This window comes from Chlamydotis macqueenii, chromosome 1 (genome assembly GCF_036417535.1).
Source record: "Chlamydotis macqueenii isolate bChlMac1 chromosome 1, bChlMac1.mat, whole genome shotgun sequence".
NCBI lineage: Eukaryota > Metazoa > Chordata > Aves > Otidiformes > Otididae > Chlamydotis > Chlamydotis macqueenii.
In genome coordinates this window covers 200882991-200905021 of record NC_141556.1, presented here as the reverse complement: position 1 = coordinate 200905021, position 22031 = coordinate 200882991, and the positions used below count along the sequence as shown (strand labels likewise).

Here is a 22031-nt window from a genome sequence, read left to right as displayed (position 1 = left end):
TGTCCTTCTTGTGTTGGGGACTCCAGAACTAGACACAGTACTCCAGGTGGGGTCTCACCAGGGCAGAGTAGAGGGGGAGAATCACCTCCCTCGACCTGCTGGCCATGCTCCTCTTGATGCAGCCCAGGATGCGGTTGGCCTTCTGGGCCGCAAGGGCGCATTGCCTGCTCATGTTAAGCTTCTCATCCACCAGCACTCCCAAGTCCTTCTCCTCAGGGCTGTTCTCAATCCATTCCCCGTCCAGCCTGTATTTGTGCCTGGGATTGCCATGACCCAGGTGCAGGACCTTGCCCTTGGCCTGGTTGAACTTCATGAGGTTGGCACGGGCCCACCTCTCCAGCCTGTCAAGGTGCCTCTGGATGGCATCCCTCCCTTCCAGCGTGTCGACGGCACCACACAACTTGGTGTCGTCGGCGAACTTGCTGAGGGTGCACTCTATCCCACTGTCCATGTCGCCGACAAAGATGTTGAACAGGGCCGGGCCCAGCATGGACCCCTGAGGGACGCCACTTGTGACCGGTCTCCACATGGACATTGAGCCGTTGACCACCACTCTCTGAGTGAGGCCATCCAGCCAACTCCTTATCCACCGAGTGGTCCGTCCATCAAACCCATGTCTCTCTAGTTTAGAGAGAAGGATGTCGTGCGGGACAGTGTCAAAAGCTTTGCACAAGTCCAGGTAGATGATGTCAGTTGCTCGTCCCTTGTCCACCGATGCCATCACCCCGTCATAGAAGGCCACCAAATTGGTCAGGCACGATCTGCCCTTGGTGAAGCCATGTTGGCTGTCACCAACCACCTCCTTGCTCTCCATGTGCCTTAGCATGGTTTCCAGGAGAATCTGCTCCATGACCTTGCCAGGCACAGAGGTGAGGCTGACCGGCCTGTAGTTACCTGGGTCTTCCTTATTCCCCTTTTTAAAAATTGGGGTCATGTTCCCTCTCTTCCAGTCATCGGGGACCTCACCAGACCGCCACGACTTCTCAAATACGATAGCCAGTGGCTTGGCAACTTCATCCGCCAGTTCCCTCAGGACCCGCGGATGGATCTCATCAGGACCCATGGACTTGTGCACCTTCAGGTTCCTTAGATGATCCCGAACCTGCTCTTCGAGTACAATGGGCAGTTCTTCATTCTCACAGTCCCTGCTTGCACCTTCTTCAGCTTGGGCGGTGGGACAGGAACTCTTGTCGGTGAAGACTGAGGCAAAAAAGTCATGGAGAACCTCATCCTTCTCCATGTCCTGGGTAACCAGGACACCAGTTCCCTTCTGGAGGGGGCCTACATTTTCCCTGGACTTTCTTTTGTCCCCTACGTACCTATAAAAGCTCTTCCTGTTATATTTTATATCCCTGGCCAGATTCAGTTCTGCCAGGGCTTTGGCCTTCCTTACCTTATCCCTGGCCACTCGTGCAGCCTCTTTGTAGTCCTCCCAGGCTACCTGTCCCTGCTTCCACCCTCTATAGGCTTCCTTTTTCACTTTCAGTTGGTCCAGGAGCTCCTTGCTCATCCACGCCGGCCTCCTGGCCTTTTTGCCCGACTTGTCTTTCATCGGGATGCACCTCTGCTGAGCTTGGAGGAGGTGCTCCTTGAATATGGACCAACTTTCCTGGGCCCCTCTTCCCTCCAGGGCCGCTTCCCATGGCACTTTGCCCATCAGGTCCCTGAAGAGGCCGAAGTCCGCCTTCCTGAAGTCTAGGGCAGAGAGCTTGCCATGTAGTTTCCTTGCTGCCCCGTGGATCTTGAACTCCACCGTGTCATGGTCGCTGCAGCCAAGGCTGTCCTTTAGTTTCACATCCCCCACCAGCCCCTCCCTGTTGGTGAGCACAAGGTCGAGCATGGCACCCCTCCTTGTTGGCTCCTCTATCGCCTGCAGGAGGAAGTTGTCATCCATGCATTCCAGGAACCTCCTGGACTGCCTGTGCCCTGCCGTGTTGTCTCTCCAACAGATGTCAGGGTGGTTGAAGTCCCCCATGAGGACCAGGGCCTGTGACCGTGAGGCTGCTCCTATCTGCCTATAGAGCACTTCGTCTGCTCTGTCCTCCTGGCCAGGCGGCCTGTAACAGACCCCTACCGTGACGTCCCCTGTCTGTCCCCATCCTCTAATCTTGACCCATAAGCTCTTTGTCAGCTCCTCCTCCATCCCCAGGCAGAGCTCCACACACTCCAGCCGGTTGCTGACGTAGAGAGCGACACCCCCTCCTCGTCTCCCCTTCCTGTCTTTTCTAAAAAGCCTATACCCCTCCATGTTGACACTCCAGTCGTATGTGTCATCCCACCACGTCTCCGTGATGCCAACGAGGTCGTAGCCCTGCTCGTGTGCAAGCATCTCCAGCTCTTCCTGTTTATTCCCCATGCTGCGTGCATTGGTATAGAGACACTTCAGCTGGGCCCCCGACAAAGCCGACTTGCTGGCTGGAGCTACAGGGGTGCTACTGCACCGCAGTTTAGGTTTATTTGCACTTATCTGTGATCCCTAGAAAGGAAAAACTTGTGAATTGAGATAAAGACAGGACAGCAAAGGAAATGGTAATAATAATATATATTATTAATTAATAATAGTAATAAATATACAAAACTAACAATACACAATTTCTCACCACCCAACAACCTGACAACCAATACAGCCTGTCCCAAGCAGCAATCATGGAATGGGACCAAAAGCGATCTCGGAACAATCCTGAGCAGTGATCCTGGAACAGCAATTTCCCAAAGGAGAGCGAGCTGCCCGCTGGCCAACCCCCCTTATATACTGAGCATGACATCTATGGTATGGAATACTTCCTTTGGCCAATCTGGGTCAACTGCACTGGCTATACCTCTCCCAGCTTCTTGCACCCGCACATTAGCAAAACCTGGGAAGCTGAAAAAAAGTCTTTGATCAAGTGTATTATCAACGTTCTTCATATACCAAATCCCATACTAAATCCAAAACACAGCAGCTACTTGGAAGAAAATCAGCTCCATCCCAGCTGAAACTAGGATAGAATTTATCTGCCTGTGCAGTCTACCCCAATAACTTTTCAATTGTTTGACCTATTTAACAGCAAATTTTTCAAAATTTGACAGCAAACTCCAGCCGCTGGAAACCCAGTCTTCTAACTTTTTCACTAAGTAACTATTTATATTCACTCCATCAGCATTTCTTGTCTCTTCCTCTTCCCCCTCCTCCCTGTTATGTGTACCCAGTGGGTATTGGTATGTGGGTTAATATTCAATTTGCGGCTGCTAGCCAAAAAATACTAGCTTAACCCCTTATCAAAGGCTCATCACCCTTCTTCCTGTTTTCACTATGTTTTTCCTTCTAATATACTCTCATGAAAATATGACAAATTCAACGTAAAGTGTAAAGGTAACTTTTTTCACAGTAATGTATGTTAGATTACTTTTCATTTTTTTCCTGTAAGTGCTAAAAAGACAAAGGGTTTTCAGTACAACTATGACTCTTCTTATTTCTCAAAATATTCTTAAGAAACACAGTATTGCGCACTAGAATACAAAAAGGAAAAGCCCGGCTTCTCTCAGGCTGCAGTTTTACTACCATTTGGCAGCAGCCCCCATCCCTGTCATTGAGTCCTGCGTCCGCTAAAAATATTTGTGCCATCATTGTTCAAGTAGCCCTGATTCATGGCTTATTCAGTTTGCACACAAGGGTTTTTTTTGGTTTTTTTTTTGTTTTATTGTAAACCATTAGAGGCATTCCCATTAGTGGCATCGGGAACTCAGGCACAGCACTCAGATTTCTGGCTTTGCTTCTGGAATTACAGCCTTATTTTGCATGTGGCTACATAAGACTTCAGCTCCTCTCTGCATGCAGGTTTTTGGAAGTTAGTGAATTCCCATGTGCTTATGTGCCATTTGAAACAATGGTGTAGATACTTCGGGAAACTTCTCCTTGTACTGATAAACTATGAATGGACGATTTAATTTCTGAGGTAGTTAGCCTTTTAAATAATAGAATCATAGAATAGTTTGGGTTGGAAGGGACCTTCAAAGGTCATCTAGTCCAACTCCCCTGCAAGGAGCAGGGACATGTCCAACCAGATCAGGTAGCTCAGAGCCCCGTCCAACCAGGCCTTGAATGTTTCCAGGGATGGGGCATCAACCACCTCTCTGGGCAACCTGTGCCAGTGTTCCACCACCCTCATTGTAAAAAAAAAATTCCTAATATCTAATCTGAATCTATCTCCCTCTATTTTAAAGCCATCACCCCTTGTCCTATCACAATGGGGGCTCTGCTGCAGAGTCTCTCCCTGTCTTTCCTGTAGGCCTCCTTAAGGTACTGGAAGACCTCTATAAGGTCTCCCTGAAGCCTCCTCTTCTCTGGGCTGAATGGAACGCTTCATCAAGGCAATGCTCCGGTCCCTAGGTAAAGCGTGATGCAATCATATTTAGTGTGATTCAAACCATGTGTCTCTTTTTGAAGCTATAGTAGCCTTAGCAGTAAACCTCCAGTGTAATCCTCAGGAAAACAAAGTGCCACATCTGATTCTCTTTCATCTGAAGAAGTATTGACATAAAACATTCCTCAAGAATGTGAATAGCAACAGGTAGTTCAAGTAAAGCAAATAAAACACCTCAGGAAGGATCTAAAAATTACAAAGTGATGATGGGAAATAAATGAGGGAAATCTTTCTTACTATGAAAGTAGGAAGTAACCTGGAGACAAAGTAGACAACCTGCTGTTCAGAAAGACAACTCCTTTGGAAGAACCAGGAAGGTAGAGCTCTCAATTTACACAGTTTGATACAGCTGAGTAATAGTCTTTTGGTTTTCAGTGATATATAGGTGGTCCTCTTCCCACCTAAATGTGGCTTATTTTAGTCCAGTTATCTCTGTTTTGGCATTCTTCACATTCCTGTCTCCTAATGAATGTAATGTTTATTATACCATCAGGAGAATAAAATTGTCTTCCTTGAAGCAGAGAATAAAACTCAGAATAAGTGAGCAGATCCTCAAATCTAAAAAGAGAATTGAACTCAAAAGTTACTGAGATCTTCCTGCAACTCACTCCAATTCTTTTTTTATCCTCCAATAAGAAATGAACAAGAGTTTCTGATCGATTTAAAAGTCTCAATTTATTCAGTGTGGCTTTGATATGTTCTTGAGGCTATTAGTGGCTTATGGGAGAATTTATATGAGCACTAAACCTGAGAAAAGAAAACCCACAACTGATTTGGGTAAACTTTAACATTTGTACTTGTGATCCTTTGTGTAGGAGGATGTGGAAACCAAAACTGTCTGGGTGCAAAGGGAATGGAAACTTTCTGGATTGTGAATGTACTGACCTTCAGGAAGGCAGTAGCAAGATGTGTGTCCTGGGCTTTGGGGTTTTTTTTTCATGAAGATTTGAGGTTATTACAATGAGTCATGGATGCCCTTAATGTCTAGATGTGATATTTCTCCTTTGTGAGCTTTTTACCCCCTTTTTTTTTTTTTTTGCTATATGCCCAAATGCAATTTAAAAAGTCTCATTAAAAAAAAAAAAAGTAGTAATTATCGCTAGTCTAGATGTAGGTGCCCTGTTGCTGTGCTTAGTCAAAACAAAGTGGGTGGTTTGCATCCACTGAGATAATCAAAACATAGTTTGTCTGATCTCCTGTTTACGCAATGTCATAACTACTCTGCTTCTCTCATCATTATCCTCCTCTTATGTCCTGAAGGAGCTGATGAGCCACATCTTCCAAAGAAAATTTAGTCAGTAGTTTTTTGTGGAATGCTAATTGCCATCTTAGTTTAACAGTTGAACAGACAAAACCAGCCTCTTTACTGCTGGAAAGGGGGTTGGTGCTCACAAAGAAGCTAACACGCCAAAGTTCAAAATAAGTAGATCATGTTCCATGGAGGCATTTGACACCTTTGGGAAGCTGAAAAATGTGGGCACTAGCCAGCAATAACTGTTTTTATTTTTTTAATACAAGTTTTAAGGGTGGGTTTAGATTTGTGGGAGAGAGGGTACAGGAGTCCATCTCTCAGTTCACTAGCTGAGTTGCATGGTTCCCCAGTGAAGCCTCGTGAGGCCTTGGAGAAATGCCTTGCCTCTTACTCCTAAAAGCAGCTTGGAATTAAGATAGTTTCTGGTTTTTTCTATGTATCAACAGCCAGGCAGGCTATAGATACAGTTAAAGTAATATATTTAATGTTTTAGGGAGTACTCTTTCTTCACCTAACTGAATGGTTGCCCCTAAGACAAAAAAAAAAGCAACTATGGGGTACATTCTCAGCTAGGATTACAGTCCAGAGCCATATTACTGAAACTGCAGATTATGTTGTATCTTATCCTTGGTAGCACTGACGTGATGAATTTGCTACTTTGAGCTGGTTGTATCTCCAGAAAACATCTAAGATAAAAATCATGGTCAACATTTGTGTGTGTCAGGTTGTTAATGTTGTGCGTGTTGGTAAGGTTGAAATTCTAGCACGATATTCTGATAGTCACTTATGATGGTGAGAAACGAGGTAACAGTATTTTTTCTGTAATTTATGTGAGAGAAGACTAGTAGCAATGGAAAGGCAAGTAACAGTGCTTTTTCTCCCTCTCTCCCCTTAAGAGATGTTTAGGGGTGTGTTACAGAGGCACCATTAAAGCTAGATGTTTTAATGCTGTGGAAAATGGTAAACTGGAGAAGGCATCGGAGAAGGATGACAGCATGGGGAGACTGACATTCATCAGGCCTCTCAGAGAAGACTTCTGGATATGTGGTAACATCAGGTACTTCAAGGGCTGTCGGTACCTCTTGATGTTGGCACTGATAATGCACTCATGCTGCGGGCTCACTGTGTTCCACCTCCAGAAGTTTGCCATATCACCTTTGCTGTTTCAGTCAACACTGCCATTAGGCTTATTTTCATAAACACCGGTAATGTGGCAGTCACATTTTCATTAGCACTTTGACCTCTCTGATCAGATGGGACTCCTTAAGAAAGCAGTTTCCCTTGGCTGAAGACAGCTTTATCTGAACGCATCCCTCTTGCCCCCCTCTCCAGAGCCAAGAGTCTGCAAAGCAGAGTGCCTTGTTCCACTTCATCAGTCCTACTGTTTTTTAGGTCAAGACTGTGATCTTGGAAGCTGGCTGCAGCAGGTGAAAGGGCTGTGATAAGGATTAGTCCCATTGTGATGTGCCACAGTGTGAGAACCAAAGCAGAAGCCTCCACTGGGTAGGACTTAAGCACCACTGTTGTCCTCTCTGCCTCTGGAGAGTCACCTTGGTCCCAGGCTGAAGCCAGACTCAGGATGCCGATGATAACACACCGTTACTCAGGAATTTCAGTCCTAAGGAGAAACCTTTAGTTATGTTCTCACTTCATGCACTTTGGGGAAAGGACTATCCATCATTGCAGCTACGTAGGTGGAGAAAGTTGCCTCTTTTTCTCAGAAGCAAAGGAGTTGCTCAGAATGGGGAACTGGGGAAGCTGCTACTATACCCAAAGAGACAGAGCTAGCAGAAAGCGCCTGTCAGCTTAGGGCAGCTACACCTCTTTTTTCTGCTATTACAAGCATTTTGGCCTGCTTTTTTGTTCCTCCCCCTGTCTTCCTCCTCATTTCGACATGAGGCTTGCCAAGCAGAAAGGGAGAGCCTGAAACTGCTCTCCTTGAGGCCTGGGAGGGGAGGAAAGAGCAGCTTGTATTGACAGACGGGAAGGAGGCCGAAGGGTACAGAGGGGCAAAGGGCAGATACTGGGCTGGGAGCGGAGTGGTGCGAGGGAGGGAGGGATGCAGGCTGCAGAAAGTTAAGGAGGAACACTGGATTAATTAGCCTTGGAGAATGGATAGTAAAAAGCCAAGATTCTGTTAGAACAGATCCAATGTAACTTCACGCGGGGAGTCCTGCCTGAGGCCCCCAAACTGGGAGCACCCCCAGCTTGCTCTGTGACAGTAAATCTTTAAGCAGTTGCAATTAAAGCCACACACACGTACATACACAGAGCTCGGTTCCTTATGCAACATTAACAGTTCCCTATGTCCAATAAAACTCTAAATCCCACACCCCATCATTCTTCAGATAGTGGAGAGCTGACTCAAATTTTGAACCTGTAGCCTTGTTTTCTTCATGTCAGCAGCTTCCTTAAGATGACACAGCAGTGATCTGATAACCATTTAAAAGGAGTTTTTAACCTGTTTTTCTTTTTGTGCAACTGCTGAATCATAGAATCATAGAATCATAGAATGGTTAGGGTTGGAAGGGACCTTCAAAGGTAATCTAGTCCAACCCCCCTGCAAGAAGCAGGGACATCCCCGACTAGATCAGGTTGCTCAGAGCCTCATCCAGCCTGGCCTTGAACGTTTCCAGGGATGGGGCCTCCACCACCTTTCTGGGCAACCTGTTCCAGTGTTCTATAACTCGCATTGTAAAAAATTTTTTCCTAATTTCCAGTCTAAATCTACCCCCCTCTATTTTAAAACCATTACCTCTCGTCCTATTGCAACAGGCCCTACTAAACAGCCTTTCCCCATCTTTCTTGTAGGCCCCCTTGAGGTACTGGAAGACCGCTATCAGGTCTCCCTGGAGCCTCCTCTTCTGCAGGCTGAACAGCCCCAACTCTCTCAGCCTGTCCTCATAAGAGAGGTGCTCCAGCCCTTTTATCATCTTTGTGGCCCTCCTCTGGACCTTCTCCAACTGGTCCATGTCCTTCTTGTGTTGGGGGCTCCAGAACTGGATACAGTACTCCAGGTGGGGTCTCACCAGGGCAGAGTAGAGGGGGAGAATCACCTCCCTCGACCTGCTGGCCATGCTCCTCCTGATGCAGCCCAGGATGCGGTTGGCCTTCTGGGCCGCAAGGGCTCATTGCCTGCTCATGTTAAGCTTCTCATCCACCATCACTCCCAAGTCCTTCTCCTCAGGGCTGCTCTCAATCCATTCCCCGTCCAGCCTGTATTTGTGCCTGGGATTGCCATGACCCAGGTGCAGGACCTTGCCCTTGGCCTGGTTGAACTTCATGAGGTTGGCACGGGCCCACCTCTCCAGCCTGTCAAGGTGCCTCTGGATGGCATCCCTCCCTTCCAGCGTGTCGACGGCACCACACAACTTGGTGTCGTCGGCAAACTTGCTGAGGGTGCACTCTATCCCACTGTCCGTGTCGCCGACAAAGATGTTGAACAGGGCCGGGCCCAACACGGACCCCTGAGGGACGCCACTGGTGACCGGTCTCCACCTGGACATTGAGCCGTTGACCACCACTCTCTGAGTGCGGCCATCCAGCCAACTCCTTATCCACCGAGTGGCCCGTCCATCAAACCCATGTCTCTCTAGTTTAGAGAGAAGGATGTCGTGCGGGACAGTGTCAAAGGCTTTGCACAAGTCCAGGTAGATGATGTCAGTTGCTCGTCCCTTGTCCACCGATGCCGTCACCCCGTCATAGAAGGCCACCAAATTGGTCAGGCACGATCTGCCCTTGGTGAAGCCATGTTGGCTGTCACCAACCACCTCCTTGCTCTCCATGTGCCTTAGCATGGTTTCCAGGAGAATCTGCTCCATGACCTTGCCAGGCACAGAAGCAGCAAACGTTTCTGTCTATAATGATGCAAAGTCACACCGTGGTACAGTAGTAGCTATACCATAGTAGCTGTCACCGCAGCTTGATGTTTGAAAGTTGAGAGATAGTATTGTTATGCGTGATAAATGTCATCCCCTGTGACAGGAAATTTGAAATAATTTTAGAAAATATATGAATGAGTCTCTTGCAAATTCATCTTACTGGAACTCTGTTACAGAAAATTACCCGCTAGCGTCATAATGCTCTGTTGAGTTATGCTTCCTTCATTTTTACTCTTCAGTTCTCAGTTGCATAAATACCCCACTACCATTCTGTCATAACAAAATGGGGCTTTTAAAAAGCCTTTATCTGCTGTTTCTTTATAGGAAATACCAGGCCATGACTGTCCTGGGAGATTTTGAGCTTAGATCAGTGTTCTGGTACCTGCTGCAGAAGTTTTTCAGATTTATATATTCAGAGATATGGTCCTAAAACCCCTCCAGTGGAAATTTGTCTGCCTCATGTTCTTCCCCTGTGACTTACTGGTCACGTTGTTTCCCCTCTGCAGTCTGCACAGCTGCCTATATTAGGAAATGTGGCCAACCAACCGTGCTTTACGCTGGTGTCAAGGAAAAAAAAAGGTACAACCGCGGGGTTTGCAGCAGGCCCCGTGCTCGCCGTCCCCTCAGGGCAGCAGAGCCGCAGAAGCGGGCTGTGGCTGTAGCCGACCGCTGCGGATAGAGCAGCGCCGGCGACAGCCGAGCCGCCACCCCGGGCACCCGAGAAGACCGTCGGTGCAGCGGCCGCGCCTGCTTCCCTCCGGGCTCGCAGGGGGTCCCGTCGGCAGGGCCCGGGCCGCTGCCAGAGGCGCGGCCCCTCCGGCCGCTCCCCGTCCCGGCGCCGTGCCCGCGGGGCCGGAAATCCCCCGGGCCGTCAGGAAGCACGCTGTCCCAGCGGGTTTCCCCAGCCCCGGCGGGGAGGAAATCCCCAACGTCCCGATTGACACCGGGGCTTCCCCCTGACCTCCGGCACGGCCAGCCCCTGGAAACGCTCCCCGCCTGCGGCCGCCGCAGACACACACCCCGCGCGGAGGGGAAAGGGGAGAGGGACGGACCCGCCCGCCCTCGCCGGCAAGGCCGCGCATGCGCCCGGCGGCGGCCGGAGCAGGGGCGGTGCCGGCCGGGGGCACCTCTGCCCCCCCCAGTCCGCCCCTTGCCGGGCACCGTATATAGGCTGGAGCGCGCCCCCGGCCCGCCCAGCTGCGGGGGGCCCGACCGGAGTCTGTGAGTGCGGGGAGGGCTGCGGGTGGGGGCCGCGTTGCGGCCTGCTGGGCCTTGCCGGGAGGGCGCTGCTGCTGCTGCTGCTGCGTGGGCCGCGCTGGGCCTCCGCGTCCGGCGGTCGGGGACGCGTCCTGTCAGGGGGCGGCTGCGCCTGTCACCGGCCTCATGGCGGCGGGGAAGACCCGGGCGGGCTGAGGTGTCCGCTCTGTCCCAGGCCGCCGTCCCTGCGGCGGGAGGGGAGCGCGGCGGCCCTGCTGCCTGGGCCCTGCGGGAGGCCCGGGACGGCTCCCAGCAACCCGCGGTCGGGGCGGTGGTGGGAGGGTGGGGAAGCGGCGAGCAGGGCCCTGCTGAGCCGGGGAAGGGGGTAAAGGGGCTGGCGAGGAGTGGGGGAAGCTGACGAGGGGGAACGTGGGGCTGGGGCTGTGGCCCCGCCGGCCGCGTTTCGGTGCTCAAGGTCTGTAAACTCGGCGAAGGGTGTTGAGAACGTAAATTTGTTTTGCCTGGCTTATAACATGAGAGCAGAAGGATATTAAATTGAGTTTTGAGTTTGCAGTGCTTTAAAGGAAATATTACTTCTTTGGGCTCAAGCAGCGTCTCAGTGTTGCTGCAGGATAATGGAAGAAGAAAACAAGATTAAGAGGAGCTGGGTGACTCTGGAAATCAAGGCTACTAAGGGCTATAGTGGAGGGTAATATTAGAGGAAGAGCATTTGACAGAAAATGACTGCAGGTTCTCAGGTTTAAGTGATCCTAAATGTTTTAGGGTTGTCAGGATCTCAGTTTGCTCTGATATTGCTGGCATTTACCCTGAGGTATCAGACTTTGTCCAGAAGAGAAATTGGCTTGACTTCTTGGGTTACTGTTGCTCATGTATGTTGACAGCTTCGTCCCACCATCTCTGTTAAAGGAGTGGGTTGATGTAAGGCATTTGTCCTCAGTGATTAGGAAGGCAGTAGTAGTAATAGTGTGACCATATGTATTAAGAACAAGTTACCAAGAGCTATTGAGATGAGTATGAAATGCTCTGCTGTGTTCCAGTAGATTTTTTTAGAGCTATGTCATTGTGACAAACATATCTGTTTTGAGTCTTTTCTGCAAGGACTTTTTAGGAACTGATATTTTAGACCAGAGTGCTGTATATGGAATGTGAATAATCTTAAAATTGTATATTTGAAAATGTTTGAACTTTGTCTTTGCTCTTACCTGAAATTTTTGGTGAAGTTCAGTTTTGCTGATGTCCTGTGCTTCAAGTATATTTGGATTTACCTAAATAAGAAATTCCAGTACTCTTAAATTAAGTGTAATAAAACTGGATCATTATTGTTTGAGAGTCTGCAGGCTTAAATCAATTTAAATGGAAGTAGCTTCTTTAGTATAAGATCTTGCCTTTAGCTATACAGCTTGTGATCAAGGAGCCTGATTCATCCATCTGCCAAAAAGGTTCTGCTTATGGATTAAACAGTTTTGCATACGCGTCAGTAACAGGGAAATTGTGTCAAATCCACTCCATGAGACAGTATGTAAAGTTGACTCTCTGAAACTTTCTAGCTTATGTTGAGATTTTAGTGTTTCAGTTTGTGCAGTTTCTGTTTATATAGACATTACATGCAGCTCTTCTTGTATAGTTTGAAACAATCCTCTCTTTCTTCCTTACAGGTTTTGTTCCACTCAAAAGAATTAAATGACTGAAACTATCCGTACTTACAGTTTCTTCTTGTGAACAATCACTATCAATATGGAGGCGTAGGCACCTTAGAAGGGACTTCAGTCTGAACTCTGGGAGGTAGTTCTGTGCACAAATAAAGAAACTAAGGCTTCAAAATTATTTTTTAATCTGAGGATTCTCTTTGCTTCTGTATGCCGTGAACATGGCATACAGAAAAAACTTAATTCAACATTATAAAGCATTAGAATGTCCCGACACAAGGCAATTAATTTATTTTAAATTTGATAACTGTATACTTGTAACTAAGGCCCCAGGTTAAAATGGAAATGCTCTGTTCAGTCTGTGCTGACAATGTTATAGACAGAAAAGCCTGGGACTCTTCCGGGCTTGTTAAGTAAAACAAGTTCATCCTTGTCAGAGACAGTGTGTAGGATTTGTTTATCTCATAGCTGAATACTCGATATATGTGAAGTTGAGTATAAACTAAGTTTCTTAGTCTTAACAATTATTACAGCGCTATGCAGAAGCTGAGGGTTTTTTGGAGGCCTAGTAGCAGCAAATATACTAGATCAATTCAGTAATGTCAGTTCAGGGGCTTTTTTTTTCATATGCCTTTTGAGCTTGATAAACCATTATTTTCAGCCTTCTAATGAGGTTTACAAACTAAAATTTTATACATGTGTATAAGCTACATATTTTATCATCTGTCCAGGGTGAAATAGTTCTGAATCACTTAAGATACGCTCTGGTTAAAAATGGTGTCGTCTTAGTTGCCCTCAATTTTAGTTTCTTTATTGACAAAGGATTTTGATAAACCCATTTGAAGGTTTTCCCCTCTGGATCCCACCTCCACTAGCCTGACAAATTGATACTGCTCTCCCAGATACACAGGACAAGGAAGGCGTGTGACGCCTATATGATTCAAGGGAAAGTCCTTTTTGACATGCTTTCTTCAGTTGTCAAAAATGGGATAGGGTGGATTTTGCACTGAAAGCACTGTTGTAAACTAAAGTACAAGAACTTCCTAAATGTTTAAAGGCTGTTAATCGTGAGGCTAATTCTATTTGCATATGTATTCAAAGTTGCACATTAAAGTATTTCACTTTCAGGTTCTTGTATACAGGCAGGGGTTATTCCAAATTGCCTTTAATGCACACAACTACCTCCCAGAGGAAGACTTGTCCCATTCTTCCAAAAATAGTCCATTATGAACATAATGGAAAATAGCCCTTTCTTGGCTAGCATCATGAAGCAGAGTGCTTTGTGTGGTGAACTGAAATATGACTTATCCTGTGAACTCTACAGAATGTCGACGTTTTCTACTTTCCCTGTTAACATGCCGGTGTCGGAACGGAGTCTTGCCCGGGCTGGGTTTTATTACACTGGTGTGCAAGATAAAGTTAAGTGTTTCAGTTGTGGCTTGATATTGGACAACTGGCAACCAGGAGATAATGCTATGGAAAAACATAAACAGCTGTATCCTAGCTGCAGTTTTGTTCAAAACATGCTTTCAATTAACAACCTCGGACTGTCCTCTCGTTCTGCGTTTTCCCCTATGGTTGCAAACAGTCTCTCACCATCTCTACATTCCATAACACTTTCTCCAAGTTTAGAACAAGTTGGATATTTCAGTGGCTCTTTTTCCAGTTTCCCTCAAGACCCAATAACTACCAGGGCAGTTGATGACCTTTCATTTTTGAGACCTAAACTTCACAATCCTTCTATGAGTACAGAAGATGCTAGAGTACGCACTTTTAACTCATGGCCGCTGGCATTTCTCTCACCCACTGATCTGGCAAAAGCTGGACTTTATTACTTGGGGACAGCAGACAAAGTTGCTTGTTTCAGCTGTGGTGGTCAATTGAGTAACTGGGAACCGAAAGATAATGCTATGTCAGAGCATCGGAGACACTTTCCTAACTGCTCTTTTGTGAAGAACCTTACCCGAGACCAGCCAAGTTTCAATGTTTCAAATGTGAGCATGCAAACCCATGAAGCACGTGTTAAAACATTCATAAACTGGCCAACTAGAATTCCAGTTCAGCCTGAACAGCTTGCAGACGCTGGCTTTTACTATGTAGGTAAGAAAAACTGACATCTCCAATTCTATTCATATTTGTATGTCAACATTTACTTTGAAGTAAATTGTGTGAATGTTTGCTCGATATTTTGCCTTGGTTTTTTTTAAAGGCCGCAACGATGATGTCAAATGTTTTTGCTGTGATGGTGGGTTAAGGTGCTGGGAATCTGGAGATGATCCATGGGTTGAGCATGCAAAGTGGTTTCCAAGGTAACTTTCAAAATCTTTATCGTAATTTGTTCACATCCTACTAGTTTTGGCAGATATGTACTCTACTTAACAATTCTGTTTAACTTCACCATATGATGCACAAATTCACTCTTCTATTTGAATGTACTTCATGTACCTCTCTTTAAAAGCTCTGAAGTGCTAAGGTGGCCTTAATTAAAGCATTTGTTCATTAAGCATGATATGTAATGCTTTCCACTTTATAATTAAAAGCTGTTTATCCCTAAGTCACCATTAGCAAGTGAGGCTGCATTGTTAATGAGCATACTTGTTTAGGAGAAGCAGTCAGAAAGCAGACTGAGGAGAGCAAAAGCTGTTGAGAAATGAAGTAGAGGGAGCATCTAACTCCCTCGATCTAGTTCTGTACCCATGTTGAGTGCTCTGGAAGTAGTTTTTCAGCAGGTGCAGTTTAGTTTCTTAGGTGTGGAAAGGCTTGTGAAGAAGATTTCAGCAGTTGCTTAACGTGTCTCTTGGAAAAATGACAGAAATAACTTTTTAAAATGTCCCACATAATTCAATGTCAATTGCATACCTAATTGGTGTCTGTGCCTGTGGAAATCTCCACGTACATTAATGACAGAAATAGCTGCACTTCATTTCAGGAAAGCTAATAATAGTCCTTCACGTTGTAGATCTCCAACTAGTCTTTCACAGGCAGTTTACCAGCTACTGTTGGACTACTGGTGTATGCAGAGTTAAACAACACCTTTGTTTCCTTCTATGTTACGCCTGTCCATAAATATATTTAAGAGATGTAACTCAGCATTAGTGAAGCACATCTGGCTTTGATAGCAGTCTTAAATTTTGTTAACAAAGAGAGACAGAAACAGTTTATCACTGCACTTTGTGATGCTGACACGGTATCATTTCTCATGACATGCCATTTTGATTAGAAGTGGTAGCATAATTTAAAGTTGCTGCATTTGTATACCAAAGCCTACTGACTGCTGAACGTCATAGAAAAGCTTTATCTAAGCGTCACCAGACACTAGGCTACAGCAAGCTTCTGATTAAGAGAACTCTTTCCCTTCAGAAGAGAAAGAAACATGTATTTAAGTTATGCTGTGTTATTGTAGATTGCTTCATTCTTCTGTTTGTGGTGGTGTTTTGTTTTGTGGGTTTTTTTTTGTTTGTTTTTTTTTTTTTTTTTAAATTTGGCAAGTAGAAAAGATAACTTAGCACACTTCTGTCAATGTTTCAGGTGTGAGTATCTGCTTCGTGTGAAAGGAGAAGAGTTTGTAAGTCAAATTCAGGCCAGGTTCCCCCATCTTCTTGAACAGGTAAACTTTACTGTTCTGTAACTTTTGTTTTCCCTTGTCGAAGAGTGCTATGTTATTCTTGGCAGTTTGGTCCATCCTTCTGCCTCATTTCTGCATGTATTTCTAGGAGGTTTCTAACATGATAAATGCTCTTAATGAGCACAAAAACAAAACCAGTGCTGAACCATGGCTAAGGGACTTGGACTAGTAGAGTTTAACTGGTACGGATTACTTTTGGAAAGTGTTATGAGGCAATGAGATCCCTCAGGAGAGGGAAATTCTGATTATCTAAGTTTCAGTGAATAATGCAGATAAATAGTTCTTATTTCAGTAATTAGTCATGGATAGCCTGAATTATTTCTATCCATAATGCTTGTGCCAAGAGTGAGCCAAACTTCTCTTCATGGAAGTGGTCAGCACTAACTTTATATTGATTATATAGTTGCACAAATTTGCAGACTTGTATAATGGCGTGTAAAATACTTAACGAGTACCATTCAGATAAAAAGCTTAGCATGATTGAGGAGGGAAGAATGTGTTAGAAAGGTATGTAGGGGGAAAAGCAGTACTTTGATGCTAATGTAGTTCTGCTGTGTTCCGCAGCTCTTGTCAACCTCTGATACGCCTGTAGATGAAAACATTGATCCTCCAAGTATGTATATTTAAAGCATGTTTTTAATCTTCCTCAGCATTTTGCAAGCTTAATGATTTGCTATCCAAAGCTAACTTGCTTAAAAATTCTTAGGTTTTCTTGGAAACAACAATATTATAAGGATTTTCTAACTAACAATAGAAGTTAGGTAGTTTTGATGTTATATGGACAAACTTCAAGGAAGCCCCTTGAGAGATCTTGTTTTTCATTTTCCTTGTTTTCATACTAGCAGCTCATAATAAGATTTTTAGTTTTTAATGCTTGTCATCTGCTGTATGTATGTTTTTTCATTTCACGGTTGGGTTAAACAAAACAAGTCAATTTGGCATTTATTAAATTGGCCTATGGTATTGAACTTGGTGGAACAGTTGCTAGAGGGTGTCATGACTATGCAGTTATGCAAATCCATTTTTAGGCACGTAGCAAGGTAAATGCTCTGAATTGAGCAACAGTGGTCAAGGGGAGGGTAGGACGAGCTGATAAAGTGAAGTCTTTCTGAGCTGGACTCTAGTTGTAGCAGAAATAACCCCACCCCAGCGGGTAAGTGGGTTATACATCATAGTTTCTGCTGGTTGAGGACAATGGGTCAGGATCCCACATGCCTGGTGCTTAGTAAGTTGAATGGAAAATACTGATCAAGAGGTGGAATAGAATAATTGTTTGTACTATAAACTCTGAATTTGGGTTTTCCCCAAGACATTTTTCAAGGCTGAAGTTAGAAATGATTAAGTATAAATAAACCTGCTAAGACACAATGGAATTTTTTGTAGTCTCTCTGGATTTTAGTGAAGGCCTGACATGGATTGAAGTTTATCATAGATGCAATCCAGTTGAATCTATGTAACTGGCTTCCATTCTAAAACTAACTACTTTAAAACCATTGACACTTTTAAATCCTAATTATTTATTTTTATATTATTTATGCATATGCGTAGGTAATGTTGATGTGTCTAACTTCTGGGTTGTATAGGTATCTTGTTCTTTGTTATACATAGTGGTTTTCCTCTTTGATTAGTTATTCGTTTTGAACCTGGAGAGAGTCATTCAGAAGATGCAATCATGATGAACACGCCTGTGGTTAAAGCTGCCTTGGAGATGGGATTCAGTAGAAGGCTAATAAAGCAAACAGTGCAAAGTAAAATCTTGGCCACTGGAGAAAACTACAAGACTGTTAATGATCTTGTGTCTGACCTGCTCACTGCTGAAGATGAGAAGAGGGAAGAAGAGAAAGAGAGAGAATTTGAAGAAGTGGCATCAGGTATGCATGAGGCATGAATAAAAGTGAAAGCAAAGTGGTTTGTATTAAGTATAGTTTTTATAATTTTTTTTTTTATTCACAAATAAATAATTTAATTGCCGTTGGGATCAACTTCTGTAAAAGCACTGTCAGAGTGTCTGTATGGAACTAACAGTCTGGCAGTTGTTTCATTCCCTTTTGGGAGGATGGTTCATACTGATGCCAAGGGTTCAGAACAACCTGATTCTCTCCACAGGAACAAAGCCATATTTTAAAAATTTATGTGCCTTTATATTGCTGTTAAAATAAGTGGAACAAAAGTACTTTACTTAGCACATGCTACCAATTTTTTTTTCCAAATTTGCCTGCTCTTTAAGCTACTTGAACAGGTGATCTACCATATCTGCCTCCTAGAAGAGGCCATAAACCCTACTATTTTTGAGTCTGTGAAGCAGTAATGAAACTTCTCAATTATAAACTGAATTAAGACTGCTTCTTTCTTACTTGTGTGTTTTATGAAAAAAGCAGAGATGAGTTCAGCCATTAAATCTTAATGCAAATGGGTTTTTTGTTGTTGTTGTTTGTGATAGACTATTTAAAAAAATCTCCCCAGTCTGGTTGTGCTGTACTTCTGGTTTCCTTGCGCATAATTCTGTTGGACACCTCTTGAAAAAGCTTAATTCTATTTGCATCACAGTCATGAATTTGGCTGGCACTGACTAATTAAGTTAACCTGTTGGTTGCTAGTGAGTTAGCATTGGTGTTACATAGAGGTGTTGTTTTTTCTTTGCAGTTCTGCAGAGAACATAAGTCTTTCTAGTGTGAAGTTAGACAAGATCGCCTCAGATAACCTAGAGATGGGAGCAGAAGGTTTCATTGGTGAAAAGGCTTCAGCTCAGAAGCTGCTTGTTTGTGGTTTTTTTTTAAGTCTGTTCTTACGTGAATACCACTGGAACTTACTGAGGTCTTTATTGATGATGTGTAGTAAGTGAACATTTAGAGTAGAGTTTAAAGAATGTACCAATTATTGTTAAGCAGAAATGCAACTCGGAGTAGCATATTCCTAACAAACGTCTAATCCCTTTTGCATTCCAGATGATTTGTCCTTAATCCGGAAGAATCGAATGGCTTTATTCCAACGTTTAACATGTGTTCTTCCAATCCTCGGGAGTTTACTATCAGCTGAAGTGATAACAGAGCTTGAGCATGATGTTATTAAGCAAAAGACTCAGACACCACTGCAAGCAAGGGAACTGATAGATACAGTTTTAGTAAAAGGAAATGAAGCAGCCAGCATATTCAGAAACTGTCTCCGAGATTGTGACCCTGTACTGTACAAAGATTTATTTGGTATGTTTCTTTTTTTTTATAAAGGATGTAAGGCTATAGAATTCTAAGAAGTGCTGTCATAGCAACCTAAAGATAAAAAAGATTATATGTTGTTCAAATATAGATTAGTTCAAATGACTAGGATTTTTTTTTTGTCTTTTCAGTGGAGAAGAACATAAAGTATGTTCCCACAGAAGATGTTTCAGGTATCTTGAACTCTACCTTCTTACTGTAAAGTGTATTATGGGACAAAGAGCTAACAACATAAAAAAGAAAATTACTTTGGTTAAGAAATAGGTTTTATGCTTTACCCTCTCCCTCATTTTGCTTTGGTAAGATGGACTTGTCTGAAAAAGTTAAGTGCGTGTGCAAACTTGGAAGCAAGTCTATCTGCTATAAGCCATATCCTGTGCCTTACACATGCTTTTGCACCATAGGAGCTAGAGCTTTCTGGAGCTTGACAATTCAAGTACATGCTGGCTTGATCTGGGTGCAAGCTCTTTTCAGGCATTTGGCAAAGACTAGGCAGTGAATAGTAGGTTAGCATTTCACAGCAGATATCATCATCTCTGCTTTTCCAAAGTGGATTATAGATGTCCTAAGATCTAGCTTGACCACAGCTGGCTAGATAAAAAACTTGTCAGATGTGGGATTGAGTTTGGTCTGGTTAATAGACTGCAAAAAAAAGTATACAAGCCTGAATATAGCTCACTTCCACCAGTCAGGCTGTGCTCTATTTCTAGTAAGCAAGCAAGAAAAGTACAGCATTTGCTAAAATGTAAACATTGGTTGGTCTCAAGAACTGCAGTTGGCCTACAATCCCTGAGCTGTTTGTCTGACAAAAGTGGAAAGTACATAGTTCCTTGCATGCCACTTTATGAGCTCTGGAAAATGTACTTATTTTTCTCACTGCCGTCTATATTTAGTGAACAAGATGCAATCATGATAGGGAAATAAGGAGTGAGATGGAATGTGGCTGTATTCTAATTAGAATGCACATATATTCAGGCTTCTTTAAAAATTTAAATAATCTTTTCCAGGTTTACCTATGGAAGAACAATTAAGAAGATTGCAAGAGGAAAGAACATGTAAAGTTTGCATGGACAAAGAAGTTTCTATTGTTTTTATTCCGTGTGGTCACTTGGTGGTATGCAAAGAATGTGCACCGTCCCTTAGAAAATGCCCTATTTGCAGGGGGACAATAAAGGGTACAGTTCGTACATTTCTTTCATAGGGAGGGAAACTTGCACAATATCTTTGTTCCTGTCATCCTCCAACTGCTGAAGTTTAAGCCAGCAGTATCTTAAGAATGGAAAATTGTGGTACAGAAGATGATTAATCAACTACCTAACACCATTGTGTAATAGTAAACTGTATCGTTATGACTATACTGGGTCTTCCTTGCCAAAGACTGCTTCTGTTCATAGAATGAACTCAATACTGAGGTGAAGTTTTTGTAGCTTTCCTTTCTGAGTAAGGAAGGTGCTTTCACTAACTAGTATGCCCTTGTGTCAGTTTGAATAAAAAACTTTCTGATTGAGTTCCTGAAATGGAGCTTGGCATAACTCTTCTCATGAGTTTCCTCCATGTGGATGTGAGGAAATTAAGATTGCTGTTTATTAATAATTAATATTAATTAACTTCAGCTAGTGTTTTGGTTCTGTTTTGGCTTTCTTGTGGACTTGAGGAGAAAATAGGCTAACTTACAGGAACAGCAGGACTTTTAAAAAGTTTTGTTCATGCCTAGATACATGTGTAATGTGTATTAATAATAGTTTATATGAAGACTGAATTAAAATATTTCTACTTCTCAAATAAGTGTTTGTTTACTGTGTTCCCATTGTTGGTTTTTCCCGGTAGGCTGCAGTGACTAGAATGCTGTGGTTTCCTGACAAAAGTTTGGGGTTGGTTGTTTGCATGCAAAAGTACAATAAAACTTAATTTTGTATGTTGTGCATTCATTTTTTGAACAGGGAAGTGAGCTTCTGTGCTACTTGGTGATTCACTCTGTTAAAGTAGGGGATTCATATTTTTGTCCTTATTTTAAAAGAAACAAACAAAACCCCTAACAGCATCTGATACTTCCTTCTGTCTTGATTTTTCAGAGTAGAAATCCTGGCCAGGAATGGTCCTCATGACCTTAGAGATGAGGCAGAGGGTAGCTGTTAGTCATCTTCAGTCATGTCTTAATACCCAAGTGTGGACCTCTCAAACTTCAGATGTGCTAGCAATAAGATGTTTTAACAGTATTTTAGTGTCTTATGCTCTGTAGTGTGAGCTGAAAGTAGCATTTATTGAGGTTTTAGGATGCCAGTGTCTGCAAGTTGTGTGCATGTAACTGGCTTTCGTCGCTTCATATATGGCTTTTGGCTATCCATGTGTTATCCCTTCTAAAAGAGGGCACCCTGTATGTTTGAAGTAGTAAAGTTTTATACATTTAAAAGAACTTATGGGGGCTGTGTAACTTGTGACTCACTGCAGTGACTTACCCTGTGTAATGGTTGCCTAGTGTTCAGAGCAAGGCTTGTGTTAAGTGGGGGAAATGTTTGTCACTAGCAAATAAAGTGCCCCTCTAAGTCTGTGAAAGAAACCTCCAAGCAGTGCCTCCTGGGCTAGAGTCCCTTTCAAGCTAATCCTGGAGATCCTAATTTTGAAGAAGTCTTGCTTTACTGTCTGGAGGGTTAGGGAAGGGTGTAAGAATCTGGACTTGTTTGTCTTTAAACATTTATAGTGTGAATTTAGCAACACTGATGTTATGTTTCATTCATTCTTCCATAATTTCTGCAGCATTAACGCTGTGCATTAGCTGGCACCATAATTACTTTAA

At 43.9% G+C, this 22031-nt stretch overlaps 1 protein-coding gene across 3 annotated transcripts; it reads left to right on the top strand.

Moving 5' to 3' along the window:
• The first annotated feature begins 10605 nt into the window (after nucleotides 1–10605).
• BIRC2 (baculoviral IAP repeat containing 2) lies at nucleotides 10606–21152 on the top strand. 3 transcript variants are annotated; one of them, XM_086739594.1, is made up of 10 exons: nucleotides 10606–10757; nucleotides 11343–11483; nucleotides 12410–14500; nucleotides 14610–14709; nucleotides 15929–16007; nucleotides 16590–16638; nucleotides 17654–17896; nucleotides 18971–19225; nucleotides 19369–19410; nucleotides 20245–21152. In XM_086739594.1, exons 3-10 carry the CDS (start codon nucleotides 13627–13629, stop codon nucleotides 20436–20438), a joined length of 1836 nt encoding a protein of 611 aa, XP_086595720.1. In that variant the 5' UTR covers nucleotides 10606–10757; nucleotides 11343–11483; nucleotides 12410–13626; the 3' UTR covers nucleotides 20439–21152. The 3 variants fall into 3 exon arrangements, with proteins under 3 accessions (XP_086595720.1, XP_086595719.1, XP_086595721.1); XM_086739593.1 differs by lacking the exon at nucleotides 11343–11483; XM_086739595.1 differs by lacking the exons at nucleotides 10606–10757; nucleotides 11343–11483 and adding an exon at nucleotides 11190–11208.
• The last annotated feature ends 879 nt before the right edge of the window (nucleotides 21153–22031 follow it).